At 37.2% G+C, this 19,424-nt stretch overlaps 2 protein-coding genes and 1 non-coding gene across 5 annotated transcripts; 1 reads left to right on the plus strand and 2 right to left on the minus strand.

Moving 5' to 3' along the window:
- Positions 1-273: 273 nt before the first annotated feature.
- TRNAS-AGA (transfer RNA serine (anticodon AGA)) lies at positions 274-355 on the plus strand. The gene has a single exon. It is a non-coding gene; the product is annotated as a tRNA-Ser (tRNA).
- A 1,987-nt stretch (positions 356-2,342) lies between these two features.
- Positions 2,343-8,053, minus strand: LOC133782582 (uncharacterized). Its single transcript, XM_062221912.1, has 3 exons — positions 3,121-8,053; positions 2,888-2,974; positions 2,343-2,774 (listed from the first exon to the last, which is right to left on the minus strand). The coding sequence occupies exons 1-3, from the start codon at positions 3,952-3,954 to the stop codon at positions 2,490-2,492; spliced, it is 1,206 nt and encodes a 401-aa protein (XP_062077896.1). The 5' UTR covers positions 3,955-8,053; the 3' UTR covers positions 2,343-2,489.
- A 239-nt stretch (positions 8,054-8,292) lies between these two features.
- Positions 8,293-18,599, minus strand: LOC133782581 (tRNA (guanine(37)-N1)-methyltransferase 1). 3 transcript variants are annotated; one of them, XM_062221909.1, is made up of 10 exons: positions 17,657-18,599; positions 16,913-16,999; positions 11,097-11,237; positions 10,855-11,021; positions 10,297-10,367; positions 9,991-10,133; positions 9,790-9,901; positions 9,389-9,501; positions 9,056-9,222; positions 8,293-8,704 (listed from the first exon to the last, which is right to left on the minus strand). In XM_062221909.1, the coding sequence occupies exons 1-9, from the start codon at positions 18,518-18,520 to the stop codon at positions 9,079-9,081; spliced, it is 1,842 nt and encodes a 613-aa protein (XP_062077893.1). In that variant the 5' UTR covers positions 18,521-18,599; the 3' UTR covers positions 8,293-8,704; positions 9,056-9,078. The 3 variants fall into 3 exon arrangements, with proteins under 3 accessions (XP_062077893.1, XP_062077892.1, XP_062077894.1); XM_062221908.1 differs by lacking the exon at positions 8,293-8,704 and having other exon boundaries at positions 8,881-9,222; positions 17,657-18,598; XM_062221910.1 differs by lacking the exon at positions 8,293-8,704 and having other exon boundaries at positions 8,881-9,222; positions 11,118-11,237; positions 17,657-18,596.
- Positions 18,600-19,424: the final 825 nt, after the last annotated feature.

Raw genomic sequence — 19,424 nt, forward strand, 5'->3', positions numbered from 1 at the left:
TATTTTTTATCTTATATTTAATCCAATCATATCTAATCTCACCATCGAACCGTTACTTTAATGTATAACAACAAACTTTTATCATCATGTTATCTCTATTTCTCTCACACGAATAATATAATTTTGGTTAGAGTAGAGATAATATATCTATCAGAATTCTTACTATTTATTTGAAAGGGTAAATGTAATGGCCGAAATGAAAAGGCCAGGTTAGACCAACACACACATGAAATAAATAATTATAATACATATTTGGACAACGTTACCATATACGTGGACGTGCCGGAGTGGTTATCGGGCATGACTAGAAATCATGTGGGCTTTGCCCGCGCAGGTTCGAATCCTGCCGTCCACGCGTTTTTGTTTATTTTTTCAGTATTCATACTATTTTCTTCCATATTAATAGAGTGAAGAACTGGTGAACTTTAAAATGGTCAGTATTGGTTCCCAAAAAGACCAAACCGGTTAAACCCTTCAAAACTAGCACCAGCTTTTATACCTTCTCAGTATTCTGAGTATTTACTCCAATATGTATGCAAAGTTGTGCATCAAGAACCCCACTCACTTTTTCGTTTCAGGTCCTTTATTAGGCAGAATTTTCATCTGAAAGCAATACAATATATCACACACACATATATATATTTATAATACATTAATATACAATTACCAGCATACATTGTTTTGTTTAAATGACCATACATGTTTCCAAAAGTAAAGTAAAATCCCATATATCTGTATAGTCCTCGTGAATATTCTTATGAAAAAAAAAACCAATAAATTTAAGTACTAGTTTTTTCTCTTGTATGAACAAACTAAAAGGCTCTCAAATTAACATTTACCAGAAATGAGATAGCATCAAAGAGAGGGAGAAAAGCAAAAAGCTGGCCATTACAGGAAAAGAGGTTGATATCAATGAGGAACCAATTAAAAGGAATTAGAAAAAAGCTTCCAAGAACTCTTACTATACTATTACTATTGTGAACTCTATTACGTACAAACTCACAGTCACATATTTATACTCATACACAAATCGAGAGATGGTACACACCAGCTACTGTCATGTATATAAATATATATATGTACACATATCATCACAAATAGCCAATCACTAGTCAATGATCCCAGAACCATCAGTGTCGTTAAAGCTTGTGCCAGGGTTCATATCGGCCTATTACTAGCTTAGTAGTTTTCAGAGCATTTTTTTGCCAATATATATACTTTTTTTGTTTTCTTTTTTGAAAAGAAAAACAAAAATGGGGTGTTATGTTATATATATTTATATATATATATATAAATATATACTTTCTTCTCGCTCTTCAAGAAATATACTAGAAGAAGGGTTTGCTCGACTCCGATAATAATGAGAAAGACAGAGATCCATCTCTTGTGTTGCAGCACATAAAAGGCGTAAACTATCTTCAGAACAGTAATAGTTCACTTATATATAATTTCTTTAGTATACATTTGAGGATTAATTAGCTCTAAACCCAATTTGAGAGAGAGAGAGAGAGAGAGTAGGGCTCTAGCTAGACAGCTAGCTAGGGTTTGCGTAAGGATTAAAATTAATAATTAGAAGTTTCTTGTTAAATGTTATCATGATCAGTCTCCTGTAAAATATTATTTACTTTAAGTAACTGAACCACTTTTGTGTAAAGTATATATTTTTCCTATATGTACATTACAGTTCAATCTTTGCATTAACGTACACCTCATCATGTATAATTTTTTTACCAATATACTTGTGTTTGAGATATAGTAATTAATGATCACATTGAGTTGTTTTCATTTGTATCATATTTATATATATATATATATATATATATAATAGAAGAATATACATGCATGAATGATCTACATTTCTAATAAAACTTATGAATTTGTATTATAAAACATAATTCCCAATATAAGATATCGATCGGGTGCAATATATATAAAAGCAAATATCTGGGGGAATTTAGTTCGTTGTGGTAATACATTATTATGGAGAAATAGAAGGAAAACTAACCCCAAATAAAATACATTAATAAATCAGAAATGAATAAATTGTCAAAACTATATTTCAAATGAATAAATTTATATAATCAGTAATTAACAAAATGAGCTTCATATCATAGAGTTTAAATACAAACTATAAGGTATAATACGAACTAAGTGCTACATTCTATAAATTATATAATTAAGCAGTACCCCATATAGAGAATAATAACATATAACTGCTGCAAAAAAAAAAAGATGATAACATATAACAATTAGAGGTGCCTATAATTATGATTTATAAGAGAGAGATCTCTAATTGCAAAATCCATGTATATATATATGTATTGATCGAACTATGAAAGGATCTCATATATATTGTAGAATGTCATGAGAGAAAAGGTTTGATCACTATCAACAATTAATTAGAGAAACCAATAATTTAAGAAACACAAGACAAAATGCAAATCAGCTTCTTTTTTGGCTCTATAAATAATTATATATAAGCTATATCTCTAAAGTTTAAGTGACAAATCGACAGGATTAGAAATGTCAGACCCATAAGTAGTAGTAGTAGCAGCAGCAGAAGCAGAGAAAGTATTGATATAAGAAGCTTCATCAGCCACCGAAATTGAAGTTGGATGATCACTAGAAGTAGGCATTTTCTTCATCAAGATCTCATTGGAACCAGTGCCTGATATACCACAGCTATCATTTTTTCCTGGGAAGAACTCGTACTCCATTACTACTCCTCCACTCACTGAGTTTACCTTCCTGTGGACCGCCACAATCTCCAATCCCTATAATAAGAACCATGCAAACATATACATTTTTATATACCAAGGTTTATATCACAATCACAGTTCATATATATATGAACTTATATTGTACTTATAATACTTTATACATATACCTCATCATCGTGACTTGTACTTCTCACTCCTCTGGTTCCCAAGCCAAGGGTTAGTTCTCCAATATTCTCACCATTGAACCTGGTCTTCTGTAACCCCCAAAAGTAATAATATAAGAAAATAAATACCAACCCAGTTAAAATTAGAGAAAACAAAAATCAATGCAACAGTATATACATTGAAACTATAACAATGCATATTTATTTGGGAAAAGTCTTATTAATTTAACAAGTACCTTAAAGCAAAAATCAGAGCGGTCTTGGAGTTGAGAAGGGTTGATGAATGACTGCATTTTTGGGATTGAAGAGAGCTCTTTTGAGTTCTCATGATGAGGATGATGATCATATACAGCCGCACCCACTGGAAACATCTGATCCGGACTTGAACCTAGGCTTCCGTTACTATTAAGAATCCCATAACAATGATGGTACGGGTGATGAAGATGATGATGAGGGTGAGGGTGAGGGTGATGAGGGTCCACCACAACCGAACGGTGCTCCAATATCCCAGCTGGGGAAGACCCACAATCACCACTACAACTCATGAAACCAGAAGCAGCCGCCACGTGTCCCGGTTGATGAACGACGGCGCTAAGAAACCTAGTAGTACCCGCACCGTAGCTCCCTCCTGCGCCGTACTGCACCGGAACACTGTGGAGCGGTTCAGTCATGGCCGTAATGACGGAATTTGGAACCATCTGGAACTGGAAGCTGTTGTGGTCGACAACGGGAGCCGGAACCGGAAAGTTGAGAGCCCCCGCCGCCGTCGGAGTCCCTGGATGGAGTACTTGTTGGGGCATTTCATTGATTTTCTTCCATTCTTGTAGCCTGAGGCGCTCGAGTTGAGCCACCCCGAGTCCTCTTTGAGGTTGCTTTTTAGTGTTTGACGGACCCTTGTTGGTGGGTTTTCTTCCTCGGCCGCTACTGCTCTTGGCTCCCCCTCCTACTTCGCGCTTAGCTTCTAGAGACCCATTAACGCTAGACAAAGCTCCTTTATTATTCCTTAGTTCGTGATGAGATGGGCTTATCTCGTCCGTAGCCATAACACCGAATCGTAGTGAGGTAGACATGTATATATATATATATAACTTTGTATATTTTTTTGTATCTGGGTCCGTCAAGAAATGAGAAAGAAGAAGATGATTTGGGAGATTTGTTTGAAGATTTTAAGATGGTCTTAGGGAATATATAGCTATATGTATATATGATGTGTATATGTGTGTGTGTATATGAAACCAGAGTAAACAAAGCCAAAACTAGCAGTGTGCGCAGTGTAATGCTAAAAGAACATTTGGTCCTTTGGTTTTGAGTATGTGTTTCCGCTTTGTTTTCTCTAGTGTCTACAGCGACGTTTTACTAGCTCCAAGGCTATACCATTTTTTCTGTCCTTTTCTCAAAAACGTTTTATGAATTTAAATATATATTAATTTAAAACAAGAATTTTGATGTACCAAGTAAATACATATAATCCCTTTGATATATTCATAATCCAATATCGGGTTACTTCCACGCGATACACGCGCTAGAGGCGCGTGAGATATCCATGTATACATTGGATATGTATGTATATATGTATGGAGAGTGTGTATATATAATATAATCTATATATATATGGTACCCGCAGAGAGTGTCGATCGAGAACAGGGCATGCATCTGGGTTGTGGTCGGAGTAGTACACTAGTACTATACTAGTGCACACAGCAGCAATAGGTGCCAAAAATAAAGCCTAAGAAGAAGGCCTTTATGGTACAGCTAGCTTTCAGTTTTGGCAAATTTGGTTAATAATCATTAGGGATTTTTATTTTCGGATAAAAAAAAAATCATTAGGGATTTTTCAAGCAATAAAAAAAGGCCATACACTTTTTTTAAGCTCCGAAAAGAAGCTATATGCTTAGCTTTAGCCTTTTGGATGCAATATATCTATTTTGTATTATGTATGATGGTGTATACGTTGTAATATAGTAATTAATGAACGGTCATGATGATCATCGGATCTGATGATCATTTATATAAATCATCATGCCTCTGATCGATCGTGATAGTCAGGTGGGTCAGTGTGAAGAACTGAGATATTTGAATGTGACTAACACATAGTTAATTTCATGCATGGGATATATATATATATCATAGCATATACATGGCCGTGTTAAGTGGTGGAAACTGACTCTAGGGGACCAGGACAAACTGCCTATATAAAAGTTTGCCATGATGGTATTGGTCATACATATTGTGAAATACAAATAAAAGCTGCCATGTGGTACATATTCTTACTCTCTCTGCAATAGTACCAAACCTTTATTGATATATATATGTATATGTGTATTTATATATACAAGGACTATGCATACAAAAACTTGAGGGTACATTACTTTCTTAACGTTTTCATTGTTGTATATAAATACTTAATGATACATGTTATATATTAAAACGTATAGTTTAGTATGTGTTGTATACCTATAGGTAGTAGTGATTAAAAATACCTAATTTTTTTCCTATATATATAAAGAGACAGACCTACATGATATTGTAATTATATATAGGACAGGCCATGACAAATAGTAGTACTAGATATACCCTTCTAACTAACCAAACAAAAGGGGGACTGTATTCTATGTTTATTTGAAATTTTAAAAAAATTGCAATATTTATTTTATATATATAGTACCGGACCATAGAGGAGACAATTAAACGGACATTTTTTGTTATGTGATATGACCCAATTGTCAATAATGTCAATTTCATGTGAAATTTGTTCTCGATATTATATATAAGTTTAATTTAAACCCCATTTTAACCAAAAAAAAAAGAGATTGTAAGGGACATTTTTCATGGGAAGAAATTTTGATAGCAAGTTGCCTTAAAATATAGAAAACAACAAACCCCACTACTAGTCAACATCAACACAAAGTTTCTCTTCGATAGACACCCTAATTAGCCCTAACTAGAATAGTGCCTTAAATTACACTGTTCACGCGGTTTGGCCATTGCATATAACAAAGAAATGCAAGATATTATGTCAAAAAAATTGAAAGAAGATATAGTGAAAAAAAGAGTAAGCTCTTAGTAACCACATGTATAAATTAATCGATGTATATATATATATATATATGTTCGCTTATTTTCACAACTTCTAACAACTACATTCCAAATATGAACTGGATACATCTTTTTTCCTCCTTATTCCCCAACAGCACCGAAAGTTGTTTTTATTGTTTTGTTTTGGGTCTTGAAAATCATTAATCTGCAAACTTTGGTCATATTATCACCTTGACCTTATTAAAATTTGTATATATATGTATATATTGTAATTTTTTATGATATTATTACATAAAAAATATAAAATGCTATTGTACTTAGCATAATCTTATTATATACACCTTGTATGCATTTCAATCAACAACCTTTAACCATGGAATACTATATTATCGCTACATAAATAAATCTAAAACTAGGCCCAAAACATACTAATTATCTAATTAAGTCATCACCAATACTAGAGAGCTCCACATCACGAGCTTGAAATTATCCAAAACAAGAAAAACTCACTGTCAGACACCTATCTAAATATATATATATGTAATATATATGTATCCAAACTTTCCTCAAATTAAACACCTAGAATTATTATTGACGTCCCCTTAAAATCTCTAGGTAAATGAATTTCATTAACTAAAGAAAGCATCATATGATCATATAATAATATTAGCCAAGCTAACAATAAGTGGAAGACTTACTATCAACTATATATATATATATATATAAGCCAATATTTAATATGGACTTCTATTGGATCAACATGGAAAGGATATTATAAGCAAAGCCAGTTAGGGCAAGATTCATACCTTATAGCGAGAACGAATCATGTGAGTCCACGTCTGAAGGTAGCATATTGAGGACCATACAGAGTTTTCCATGTCAGCATACAATCCAGAGCTAGCATAGCATGCCGATGTGACCGTATTTGATTAGTCAGCCGAGGGTGTATTTCGTTTGGACTAAAACAGCCCAAATGACATGACCAACCGACGCGTGTTCATAAGATTTGGTTAGGATTTCAATGCTTCCTAAGTTCCTAGTCATGTAGGGGTATTCACTGTTTACCGTAGACCCCTACGTATTATACTACATACAATTTGACCAATCACAGATTTCCACGTCATCAAAGTTCATCCAGCCTCTGACCATGAAGACAATGAGGCCCACTTTGTAGTGGGGCCCACCATCATAAGGATTGAGGCCCGGGTACGAGGAGAGAGACGCCCAAGAAAAAAAAAACGGCTGAAGATGAGGGTCTGAAGGAAGAGAGAAGAGAAGAGTGGCTTTCTTGGCACGTGCGAAGAAATATTTTGATTCCTATATATCGAATATCGAATTGTGTGATACTTTATTATATCGTATATATATAAAAATTATATGATAAATAGAAAACTCATCTGTATAAATATCATCATCTACATCTAAAAAAACCGTATGTTTTGGAAAAAATTTATACAGTTTGAGAAAGGATTATGATTGATCAAAAAGAAGAATTTGTATTTCTACGTCTAGGGTTTTGGTTTGATGGGTTTGGGCAGACACGGTGGATTATAGGGTTCCGGAGAGAAGATTATCCTCTGAGTAGAATGATTAGGGGGTCGGGGGGTCCTTCCTTGGGATTTGGGCTTTTTTTTTCATGTCTATAGTATGCGGCTTGTGGGGACCAGTTCACACGTGTGTGTACAGGTTGTAAAGTTATATTATGTACTCATTGGGGCCTTCCATAATGTTTCTGCCAATCTTATTGGAAGATTTGTTTTCTTTCTTTTGCTTTGATTATTTATTTATTATTAGTTTTTGTTATCTCACAGTATATAAGATGTGTCCTTTAGGATCTAAATCAAATGATAAAAATTAATTTCAATAAAGTTTAAAGTAAGTTGTTTTTCATAGAAATTCCACACTAGCTCACAAAAATTACCTTAATTGATAGTAAATACATTTAAACCCTTAAATTGACAAAATAATTTGATTCTAAATTTAAAAAGTAGAAGCATTGAGTGGTTGCACGTTTAATCTCTTTTTCTTAAAGGTAGTTTTAGCAATTCTTTCATCACTATAGTATATGTTCATATAAGATTACCAGGACTGGAAGAAACCTCAAATATGCAAAACCCATGTACAATTTTCTTTTTTAACTATTTTTTAGGGCTTTAAAGAACATGTGAGAGAGAATAGGAGAGCATTGTTGTACCCTAAAGTTTCATACAGGTTGCTGTAAGGAAACCATAAGTTAAGGGTAACTGTTAGTTGTGGCTTTATGCAACTTGTGAAAGACCTAACCATTTTTGAGTAAAATAGCAAAACAGCAAAAGATCTCCACAACTCCCCCCCATCTTTTACATTTCCATACCTGTAAGGCAGCCATAGAATAAGGACCACAAGGAAGATATAATTATTTAGATCTCAATCTGAACTGAGATTTGCTAGTTTTCTATGTGTGATCCTTTTCACTTGAAATTACCAGTTTGCCCTCACCTACCATTCCCAAATGGACCAATTTGTCCCCCCTTGGCTTACAGTCTAGCTAGAGAACCCCATATGGCCATATGTCATGGCCGGTGTAGGTGAACCAGTACATTTAGATTTAGTGCATGTCTTACTCTTTTAAGATTGTATGGAGGGGCCAGATGAGAACCACACAAATGCTGCGGGTGAATCAGAGCCGTCCAAGGGAGACAAATATGTGCAACAAATATTCGATTTGTATTGCATTTATTGAACACTTTAGGTGTTTTTGGGTGCATAAAAGAGGTCACTATCATCTGTTAGTTGTGTTTGGCACTGCAAAAAAATCAGTACAAAACAAATACTCAGACATAAAGCAAGATTTGTCTGTGAGATGTCTGGGTGTACTAGGGCGTAGGGCATTTATGCAACCCATTCATACAATTAAATATTTTCTTGGAAAAATAAAACATAAAGAATCAACCAAATTCTATATCTATATAAGAACATAATACCCTTTAAACTAAACTAAGCTTTCATTAAAACAAAAACAAAATAAGATAGGAAACCGGGGCAATGGTTACTAATTGGTCGTGTGCACTAGTCATATATTGAACTGTGTTTATGCAGTTATATAGATTGATTTGATCCGAATCAACATACAAAATTTGAGATCCATAGACTCACCTTAGCTCTAAAACTACACATAATTACGTATCTAGGATGGGTTTTCCGACGGCTACACTCTTGGGGAGAATGAATGAGGCACATAGCATCCATTTTCCAGGGGCAACTAGGCGGACCCTTCGCATTTCCACATCAACTGCTACTTCAGTTAGTGCAATTCTTATTCTCTGTATTAAAACATTCATATTGAAGATTATGAGAAATGAAAAACAGGAAGAAACCAAAATAAATACATACATAAAATGAATCAAAGTACATATTGACTCTAATTTAAGCCCAAGACCAGAAAACAATAGAGGCAGTTGAATAAATTTTGGAAGGTCAAAGACAAACCTCATGAAAGTCAAACTCGGGATCTCGAGCTTTAGAGAATCCATATACGTGGATCTTCGGCAGTAGATATTCTTCCTCTTTGGTTTTACCTCTTAAGATTCCGCGAAATGCATCTGTTCACAGGGAAGTAAACCGAGCAAATGCAGGGGCTACTAGTTAGGATATTACATGACAATTATAAATATTCTTGAGCTCATGTGAGACAATTTTCAAGTCTATGATAAATGCTTAATCTCGTTTATAATCTAAAGAGAGAAAGGACCTCAAGTATATTAGCAGAATAATATCATAATTCATAACCAAGTTTGGATAATCAAATTATGAGTGAGCAACTATCAAGTATGAAGTTTACTTCGTAAGTAGAAAGAAAATTATTTTGTATCAAGGAAAAGATAACAAACCTAGAAACTCCACAGCATCATTAGGCAAATTCATTACCACTTGTGTTATTGAAGGAGCCTTCTCACTTGTAAACAAAGAGATGATGAACCTCCTTCCATCCATGTTGAAAACCTTTACAAAGGGAAACACACCAGCTTAAACAGACCAAATACTAAGAAAAGGAGAAAAATGATATTAAGGGATAAGCAGTTCTTTCATACCCTAATCTTCTTTTCAAGTTTGTTGAGTACACTATTTCTTTCCAAATACTCGATTGCTTGGGGATTCAAATCATTAGCATATACTCTTTTTACAATCTTTGCTGCTGATATGGCTATTGGACCAACCCCAGAGAAAACATCACCTGCATATAGCAAGAGCATATGAATCAAGCTGATGATCATGAAATAAAACAACGACACAATGAGAATTTTGGTGGCCATGAAAATAAAGACACGCAAGGCCATAGTCTTGAGTATAAAGTAATTTGAAAGCTATGCAGAATGAAAACAAGATATGTAACCTACAAACAACATCTCTTCGTGTAAATCCATTTAAAAGCCTTTGTCTTTCAGTTGCAAGCCTTGAGTTCCAATACCTGCATAAAATTTAAATAAGAATAAGATCCTCTGCCCTAACCTATCGCTCTCTATGGTGAACAATCAAACTACACACGCACACTCCTGAAGTAGGGTGCTAAATGTAATCTGTAATCCATAAGTACAGACCACTGACTGAACTCTTTATTTTACTGCTAAGTACATGTACAACTCAAATCAAAGCTTGCAGCCTAGTGTCCATATTACAAGATCTGAGCTATCGTTTCATGTGTTTATGAGCAACAATTTAGCACCACACCAAATACATAAAACAAAAGTGAATAAATAGCAGTGATAATTATGGTGAAAAAAAGAGTGACGAAAGTGTGTCTGTCTATGTGACAGAACTGTGGAGTGTATGTAACTGTAACTCATAAAGTACTAGGACAAGCTGCACTACATGAGAAAACAACTTTTGAAGTCACAATATATGTAATATATATGCATCTAATTTCCCCAGAAGTTTGAAAGTAAAAGAGAACACACACTGTTGATAAATCAACTTGAAACTGCAGCCCATTCTCAACTACTGTAGTAACCAGGGAGTGGTTTCCAGCTAAAACCTCAAGCTGCATTGTTCTGTAGTCATTCTGAATGGAATCAATCTTATTGACAACTGTTTTAATCTTTGGCTTATTTTTATCCAAAATCACCTGTAAGAGAGAGGACACATCTTTTGTCAGGCAATTGATTATTAACAGTAGTTAATAACGTATTGAAATGTTAACCTTGTACATAATAACAAGCACCTTTCCTATAAGCTTTTTGTAGGGTATATGCTCATCTCTCAGGTTAAGGTGTGCAACATGTCCAACTGTTTCAAATGCGGAAGGAATAATAATATCTTTGGGCAACATAGCCTCCAAAATCTGCAAGAAATGGCTCAGTTAAGTTCTCAGCCCCTGCTCATCACGCTCCTCCATAAATCAACCTCAATCAAACGCAGTTTCAGGCAGTCTATTCCTAAATCTAATTAACCAGAAAAAGATAAAGAGAAGAATATGCAAAATACCAAGCACATAAAATATAGGACACAATGTCTTGGTATTTTAAGAAAACTGACTTGTACGAGAATCAGTAATATATTGTTTACTTCTAAAGGAAAAAAATAAAAATAAAAAATCAACAAGCCTATATACCAATGCTCTTATAAATTAAAAGTGACACAACTGAATATAATTTACTTTCCTCACATGGAAATTATCTAATCTTAATCAATGAACTGATTGTTTCAGTATTCCCCTACAATAACATTATTCAACTACAATACAATAGAGAAGAAACGAAACATATACTGTATTGAATAAAATGGCAGCTCAAATATTGCTGCATCTTCAATCGTGTATATATTGAATTTTTTCAGTAAGGGAATACAAAGAGGTCCAATGACCACTGTACACGTACTACAAATTCTAACAGAAAATATTCTACAAAACAGAATTTGTTACAGGAAAGGTTTTCTGAAGTTGTGGTCCTCACTGAATATTCTAGACTCTTTGAGTCATAATGCAATGTCACCAAGAGGCCTACACAGCTGTTGACTAAGCTGCTGATGTGGTTGTTTTTACACCGCCCCTCAAACGAAAGGGTGACACCAACACTCCGAGTTTGGAAGTCAGAAACTGAAATCGTGTGTGAGAGAGACTCTTGGTGAGGCAATCTGCGATTTGTTCTGCTGAGGGAATGTAGCGAACTTCAAGTTCTTTCTTCAATACTGTCTCGTACAAAATGCACATCAAGTTCAATGTGCTTTGTTCTTGCGTGGTACACTGGATTGGAAGCTAAAGCACCTGCACTAATATTATCACACCAAGTAATTGGTCTTGAAATGACTGGAAAGTTTAGCTCATGTAATAGTGATTCAATCCACGCAATCTCAGCAGCAACTTGAGCTAGAGCTCGATACTCGGATTCTGTGTTAGATCTTGACACAACTGCCTGTTTCTTAGAGGACCAAGACACCAATGTATTGCCTAGATAGACGTAATAGCCTGTCACTGATCGTCTATCGTCTGGGCAACAAGCCCAATCGGCATCTGAATACCCTGTGATGTTCAATCTCTCACTGTAAGCAATATGAAGACCACAGTCCATGCTCCCTTTCAGATATCTCAGGACCCTTTTTGCTGCACTCCAATGTGTATTTGTTGGCGACTGAAGAAATTGACTCAATTTATTCACTGAGTAGGCAATGTCTAGCCGTGTATGGCAGAGATATTGGAGAGCACCTATAAGGCTTCGATAGTGTGTCGAATTTTGTAGTTGTTCCCCATCTGTCCGAGACATTGGTCGGCCTACTGTCATGGGAGTAGGAGCTGGCTTTAAGTTCTTCATGTCAAACTTGGTGAGAAGTTCTTCAATATATTTGGTTTGTGTCAAGTACATCCCAGTATCATCACGGTGAACTTCTATACCAAGAAAATAATTCAAAGGACCAAGATCTTTGAGGGTGAACTTTTTGTTGAGAGCTGCTATGAATCCTTGGACTTCCTTAGTGTTGTTCCCTGCAATGATAATGTCATCCACATAGATTAGGATTAATATTTTGACCTTGCCGTGAGTGTAGAAGAACAGGGAGTTGTCAGCTTGTGAGTTAATAAATTCCAAGAGAGCAAGGTTTGTTTGAGTTTATCAAACCATGCACGCGGTGCTTGCTTCAGCCCATACAATGACTTGTGAAGTTTACACACATGGTGAGGTTTCTCCGGATCTTCAAAGCCTTGTGGCTGAGCCATATAAACATCTTCTTCAAGGTTGCTGTTTAGAAAAGCGTTGTTGATGTCGAGTTGTCGGACATCCCAACTCATGGAGACAGCTATTGTGAGCACGATGCGAACCGTAGAGGCTTTTACCACAGGACTAAAGGTTTCGCCAAAGTCAATTCCGGGCCGTTGGTGAAAGCCTTTTGCAACGAGGCGTGCCTTGAACCGCTGAAAAGAACCATCTGAGTTAGTTTTTACCTTAAAGACCCACTTGTTACCAACAAGGTTGTAATGATCTTGATTGGGAACAAGAGACCATGTTTTATTGGCTGTTAAAGCTCGAAACTCCTCATGCATAGCAGCAAGCCACCCTTCATGCTGCAAAGCTTCATTCACAGTGGCAGGTTCAGCACTATTTGAAGTCCATTTGGCCTGTCCAAGGTACACTTTTGGTTTGTATATACCATGTTTGGACCGAGTGATCATAGGATGTGTTGGCTTAGGCGGTGCAAGCGGCCGTGAAGAATTGGAAGTGCTAGAAGGTTGTTGGGAACTAGTAGATGATACAACAGGGCAAATGGAATTAGAGAAACAAGGTGAAAGAGGAGATGATACCTGAGTGTGGTGAGATGGAGTCTTGGCAGCAGGCGATGCTACTGCAGGGACGTCTTCGACAGAGGGTGAGCTTGGAGATTCCTGTGCAGGCGCAAGATGAGGTAAGTAAGACCACCCAGTACTAGAGCTACCGGCCTGAAGTTCAGGACTATGGGTATTGAGAAAATTGTGACGAAAAGGGAATTCCAGCTCATTAAAGGTAACATGACGTGAGAGATACACTCTCCCTGTGGAGCTAAAACACTTGTATCCTTTAAAGGATTCACTAAACCCTAGATTAACACACTTGAGGGTTCGAAATTGAAATTTGTGAGTGTTATAAGAACAGAGGCAAGGGAAACAAGCTGCACCAAACACTCTAATGGAGTTGTAATCAGGCCTTTTTGCGAACAATATTTCAAAAGGGGACTTGTTGCCTAAGACTAAGGTTGGGAGTCTATTTATTAAATAGACTGAGGTTTGGAAGGCATCAACCCAGAATTTCAGAGGCATTTCAGCTTGAGCAAGCAAGGTAAGACCCATCTCCACAATGTGTCTATGTTTCCGTTCAGCTCTTCCGTTTTGAGCGGAAGTATGGGGACATGAATGTTGAAACATGATGCCATGTTCTTGTAGGAATTTGGAGAAGGAGATGTATTCCCCTCCCCAATCGGATCTGAGGGTTTTGATTTTGCGATTAAATTGTGTTTCTACGAGCTGCTTAAACTCAACAAAGGCAGCGAGGGCCTCAGATTTAGCTCGTAAGGGATAAATCAAGGTGAAACGACTGAAGTCATCAATGAAGTGGATATAAAACTTGTATTTTGTATTGGATAAGACCGGTGCTGGACCCCAAAGGTCTGTGTGAATTAGATCTAATATATGGGCAACTTTAGTAGTTGATAACTTGAATGGAAGAGCATGGGATTTTCCCAATTGACAAGCATCACAGAATTGCACAAAAGTATTGTTCAAAGATTTTTCATTAACAAGCTGCAATACTTGATTTAAAACACGAAGAGAGGGATGGCCTAATCTCCTATGCCATACATCATTTTTGGAAATACAAGACATAGTACACTTAGAGTGTTGGTCTACATTTTGCTTAGGTACTGAACTAAGAAAACAGGTGAAGTCAAGGCTGGACTGGGTGGAAGAGTGCGGCTGAGTGGTGGAAATGATGGTGTCAAACTTGTAGAGTCCATCTTTAAGACGTCCTTGAAGTAGCACCGCCCCTGTCACCTTGTCCTTCACATAACAGAAATCAGAGTGAAATTCTATAAGTACATTATTATCGGAAGTTAATCTGGAAACACTAATGAGGTTTTTGGTGATTTGTGGGACATAAAGCATGTTTTGAAGAATAAGAGGATCAGATGAAGTGGTAGGTAAACAGCCAGTACCAATATGAACAATAGGAAGTGTCTTACCATTTCCAACAATCATTGAGTCCTTACCAGTATACCCAGTGGCTGTGGTGAGCTTGGCTAGATCTGATGTGAGATGATCACTTGCCCCACTGTCTGCGTACCAATCAGGATCAACAATTTCAGGAGATGCAACAAAGGCAGTGTGAGGAGACGATGGTGGTGCCTGAGTGTGAGAGGGATCTGAACCCATGTAGGCTTCATTGACGTGATTATAGCAGACTGCAGCTGTGTGACCCAGCTTGCCACACACTTGACAAACAGGTCGATAACCATGACCTCTGCCACCCCTTCCTCGGGAGCGTTGATTGGGACCCCGTTCAGTCCGAGAACGGTTGGGAGAAGAGAAACGACCCTGAGAATGAAACGAGCCAGAGGAGTGAGAGGAACGACGCTTCGGAGAGAAGGACGACTCAGCTTTAGTGGCCACATTCGCAGTGATAGAATTGAGCAGCTTCGGAGTGGGTAAGGCGTGAAGACGTTCAAGTCGGCTAGCATAGCGGAGAAGCACATCCTGAAGTTCTTGCCAGCTGATGGAGGGACGAGCTTCGATTTGAACCACGATCGATACGTAGTCAGAGTCCAAACCATTGAGGACATTGGTGACCAAGTGGGATTCCGGATATGGGCTGCCGGCAAGGGCGAGAATATCAGCCCAAGTGCGCATTTGACGAAGATACTCTGCCATAGATAGAGAACCCAGGCACGCGGTCTGAATCTTGGTGCGAATGTCATCTTCTTGAGCTTTAGAATGAGCTCCGTAGAGTAGCTCAAGAGAACGCCAGAGAGCAGCAGCAGACCGACAACCCATGACCTCAGTGGCCACAGCTTCCGTCATAGAACCGTACAGCCAGCCCATACGCCAGCCCATGAGGAGCTGGTCGTGAACAATCCAGTTATCAAAATGAGGATTGGGACGAGACAGAGTGGGCGCAGGGTTTGAGGAAGCACTGGAGGCATCGGGAAGAGTCTCAGGCGGACAGGGCAGAGAGCCGTCGATGTAGCCAGTGAGACGATGACCACGGATGATGGTGAGAACCATCGTCTTCCAAAGGGAAAAGTTGTGGCGGTCAAGCTTGAGAGCAAAAGGCTGAGACATGGTATTTGTATTGAAGGGAGCTGTCGGAGCAGTGGTAGGGGCCATAGGAACCTCAACGGCAGCAGTCATCGGAGCAGGAGGCGTAGCAACGGCGCTGGCGGAGGTGGAGTCGACCGGAGCTTGAGACATGGTGGCGATGGCCGAGATGCTCTGATACCAAGAGAAGAAACGAAAAATATACTGTATTGAATAAAATGGCAGCTCAAATATTGCTGCATCTTCTATCGTGTATATATTGAATTTTTTCAGTAAGGGAATACAAAGAGGTCCAATGACCACTGTACACGTATTACAAATTCTAACAGAAAATATTCTACAAAACAGAATTTGTTACAGGAAAGGTTTTCTGAAGTTGTGGTCCTCACTGAATATTCTAGACTCTTTCAGTCATAATGCAATGTCACCAAGAGGCCTACACAGCTGCTGACTGAGCTGCTGATGTGGTTGTTTTTACAACAATAAGGACAATATATTTGCATTAAAAAGTACAACTTTTGTAATTCGCAAGGTAATCTTATTAGTGGATCCTTCTTTGTTAAGTATTATTAGGGAATACTTCAAATGGTGAAAACTATAAGCTGTTCTGGTGTTTTGTTGTTTTTCTTTATCCAGATAACATGATTCAAATTAGTTAAATTCTTAAAAGTTGGTACATCAAAGATAGCAAAACAAAACATAACAGACAATATAAAAAAATTAAGATAATTCTCTTGGTGCAATACCTCATCCATTTGCCAGTAATCATAGAACAAAGTCAGCCTGCATCTTACAATCTCAAAGTTCGAACTTATGTTTTCCTTCAATACAACCTGAAAAATAGTAAAATAAGGACATTAGTCATGGGTGTTAATGATATAAAAAAGTCATACTCAGACATCACGCCCCCTTCTATGACAAAGATTTTACAACATGAAACTCATTTCATGAGAAAAAAATACAATTTTGCTGCCCCACAAAATGATCTCTCACATGATAAAAATAATTTCTCACACGAATGTTGATAAGGAGTGCTGAAGACTCCAAACTACACAAGAAGGCCCTTGTTACTTTATCCACTTTACAAAACCATTTCAAGGATAGCTGTACTCTTTGAATTCAAGTCAAATTTTCCTCACATTGGGCAAAAAGAAACACACGTCAATGAAATATGACTTAGAAAGTTTCGGTTGTTCTTACCTATGACTTAATATAAAATCAACCTTGTAAACTTTTTTATTTATAATAATAATTTAATTCAGATTCTGAACTCGTTAGGTTCCTAAAACAAGTAAAAGCTCCAAAAAAATACATAAAGATAGCAAGCGAGCTAGTTCTAACACAGAACAAGTATACTTGTACAAATTCAAAAATTAATAATAAAATTAAAAATTCCAACTTGAAACAACTATATGGAAAGCCTAAACAAATTACTTGAATTCAACAAATTACTAATAAACTCACGAGAATCAGAGTATTGGAACAGAAACCTTGATTGCCTCAGGCAACTCTTCTGCGCATTTCGTCGAATACCTCTCGTCCAAGAGCAATAATCTCGTTGGGCCTCTCCATTTCCTGCCATGGAAATCCTCTCCCAATAAACCCTTTAAATCCTCTCCTTCTATTAACCCATCCTCAATAACCTCTACAACAGAGAAGCTCTTCCTCCCGGCCTTATCCTTATTCTTCCCTCCACTCCTCTCTTCATTATCAACCATTTTCTTCTTCCTCGAATTCGGTCTCGTCATCTTCGCCAGGTTTCGAAAATTCACAAACCCAACAGAGTCAAACGTCTTCACAAGCTTTTCCCTGTGCAAAACTGGGCTCAAGGGCTCTCCATCGCCCTCGGCTTTCCCATGCATACGCCTTTTCAGCGAAATCAGAGAATCTCCCTCGTTTAGAGTACCCACAAGCTTCTTGACCTCCTCGTCGTCAAAGTCGTCGCCCGGGACTCTGGCAATGTTTCGGATTCGAGGCCAGTTCAAGAGGTGGCCTCGAAGTCGGTTCTCGAGAACGAAACAGTCCTTGGAAGGGACTCGAATCGCTGCGACATCGAAAACCCGTGTGAAACTTTCCTCATTGAATGAATAAGTATCATCATACACCCCACCACCATCGTCTTCTTTGATAAAGGTTCTGAGGGAAGTTTGGGATGTGGATGTTGGGGGTAGTGTGCCCTTGCGAAGAGAGGGTCCGTAAGAGAGCTCGGGGTCTGGTGTTTGGATATGGGCATGGATTTGGGTTGTAAAATTAATGAAAGATACAGAGAAGATTGGGACTTCCGGAAAAAAAAGTGTTCGGTGGAAGATAGGAAGAGTGTGAGGTTTGAGAAAGTTAAGCTTGCTTACCACCATTGTTCATTTGGATTTTCCCGGGAAACTACTCGCATACACTATATGCATCGTAATATGCTTAAATTTAACATGCTATAGTTAAAATTCTCTACTAACGTGCCCCTCTCCTATTTTGCATAAAAATAGTCAAATTTAAAGCTTCACATATTTTTCTCTATATCTCTTTCTCTCATTTATCACCCATTTTCACAGCAACCCATTATCAATTTTCACAACCAAATCGGTGAAAAAATTGGACTGCTCAGATCTAGAAGTTTCATTTCAAGTAAAGAAATTGTCATTCTTAGTATTTTTTAAGAGAAAAAATCATGGGTAAGTATCATTTCATTATATTTACTTATGAATATGAAATGTTATAGTTAAATATTATATTCGAATTATTACGTAGTTGAGTGTGATATTTTTTCTGCATTTTTTGAACTATTCTTTGGATCTGGGATTATGTGGGAGTCATTCCACAATCGATGGCATTTCGATAGTATATCAATTGCATTTCAATGGTACATCGATGGAATGTCGATGCTGGGGCGAACATCTAATTTAGATGTTATTTTTTATATCATATCGATGGTATATCAATGTTGAATCGATGCCATATATGTTGATTTGGTTCAGCATTGATATGGCATCGATATACCATTGAAATGGAATCACGTACAGATGGCAACCATCAGCATCGATTATACATCGATGACATTTCGATGGTATATCGATGTTACATCGATGGTACATCGATAAAATTTTGATATTGGAGCGAACATATAATTTAGATGTTATGTTCGATATAATATCAATGGTATATCGATGTTGAATCGATGCCATATATGTTGACTTGGTTCAGCATCGATATGACATCGATATACCATCGAAATGGAATTGCGTACATATGGCAACCATCAGCATC

This window comes from Humulus lupulus, chromosome 6 (assembly GCF_963169125.1).
Source record: "Humulus lupulus chromosome 6, drHumLupu1.1, whole genome shotgun sequence".
NCBI classification, from domain to species: Eukaryota; Viridiplantae; Streptophyta; class Magnoliopsida; order Rosales; family Cannabaceae; genus Humulus; species Humulus lupulus.

Excerpts from the sequence above, each read along its gene's own strand:
- LOC133782582 (XM_062221912.1), bottom strand. The coding sequence starts at position 3,954 with ATGTCTACCTCACTACGATTCGGTGTTATGGCTACGGACGAGATAAGC. Across the intron at positions 2,975-3,120 it reads GCTCTGATTTTTGCTTTAAG|AAGACCAGGTTCAATGGTGA; the intron begins GTACTTGTTAAA and ends TGGGGGTTACAG. Across the intron at positions 2,775-2,887 it reads GTACAAGTCACGATGATGAG|GGATTGGAGATTGTGGCGGT; the intron begins GTATATGTATAA and ends TTCTTATTATAG.
- LOC133782581 (XM_062221909.1), bottom strand. The coding sequence starts at position 18,520 with ATGGTGGTAAGCAAGCTTAACTTTCTCAAACCTCACACTCTTCCTATC. Across the intron at positions 11,238-16,912 it reads ATTACTGGCAAATGGATGAG|ATTTTGGAGGCTATGTTGCC; the intron begins GTATTGCACCAA and ends CATTTCTTGCAG. Across the intron at positions 11,022-11,096 it reads TGCTTGTTATTATGTACAAG|GTGATTTTGGATAAAAATAA; the intron begins GTTAACATTTCA and ends TCTCTCTTACAG.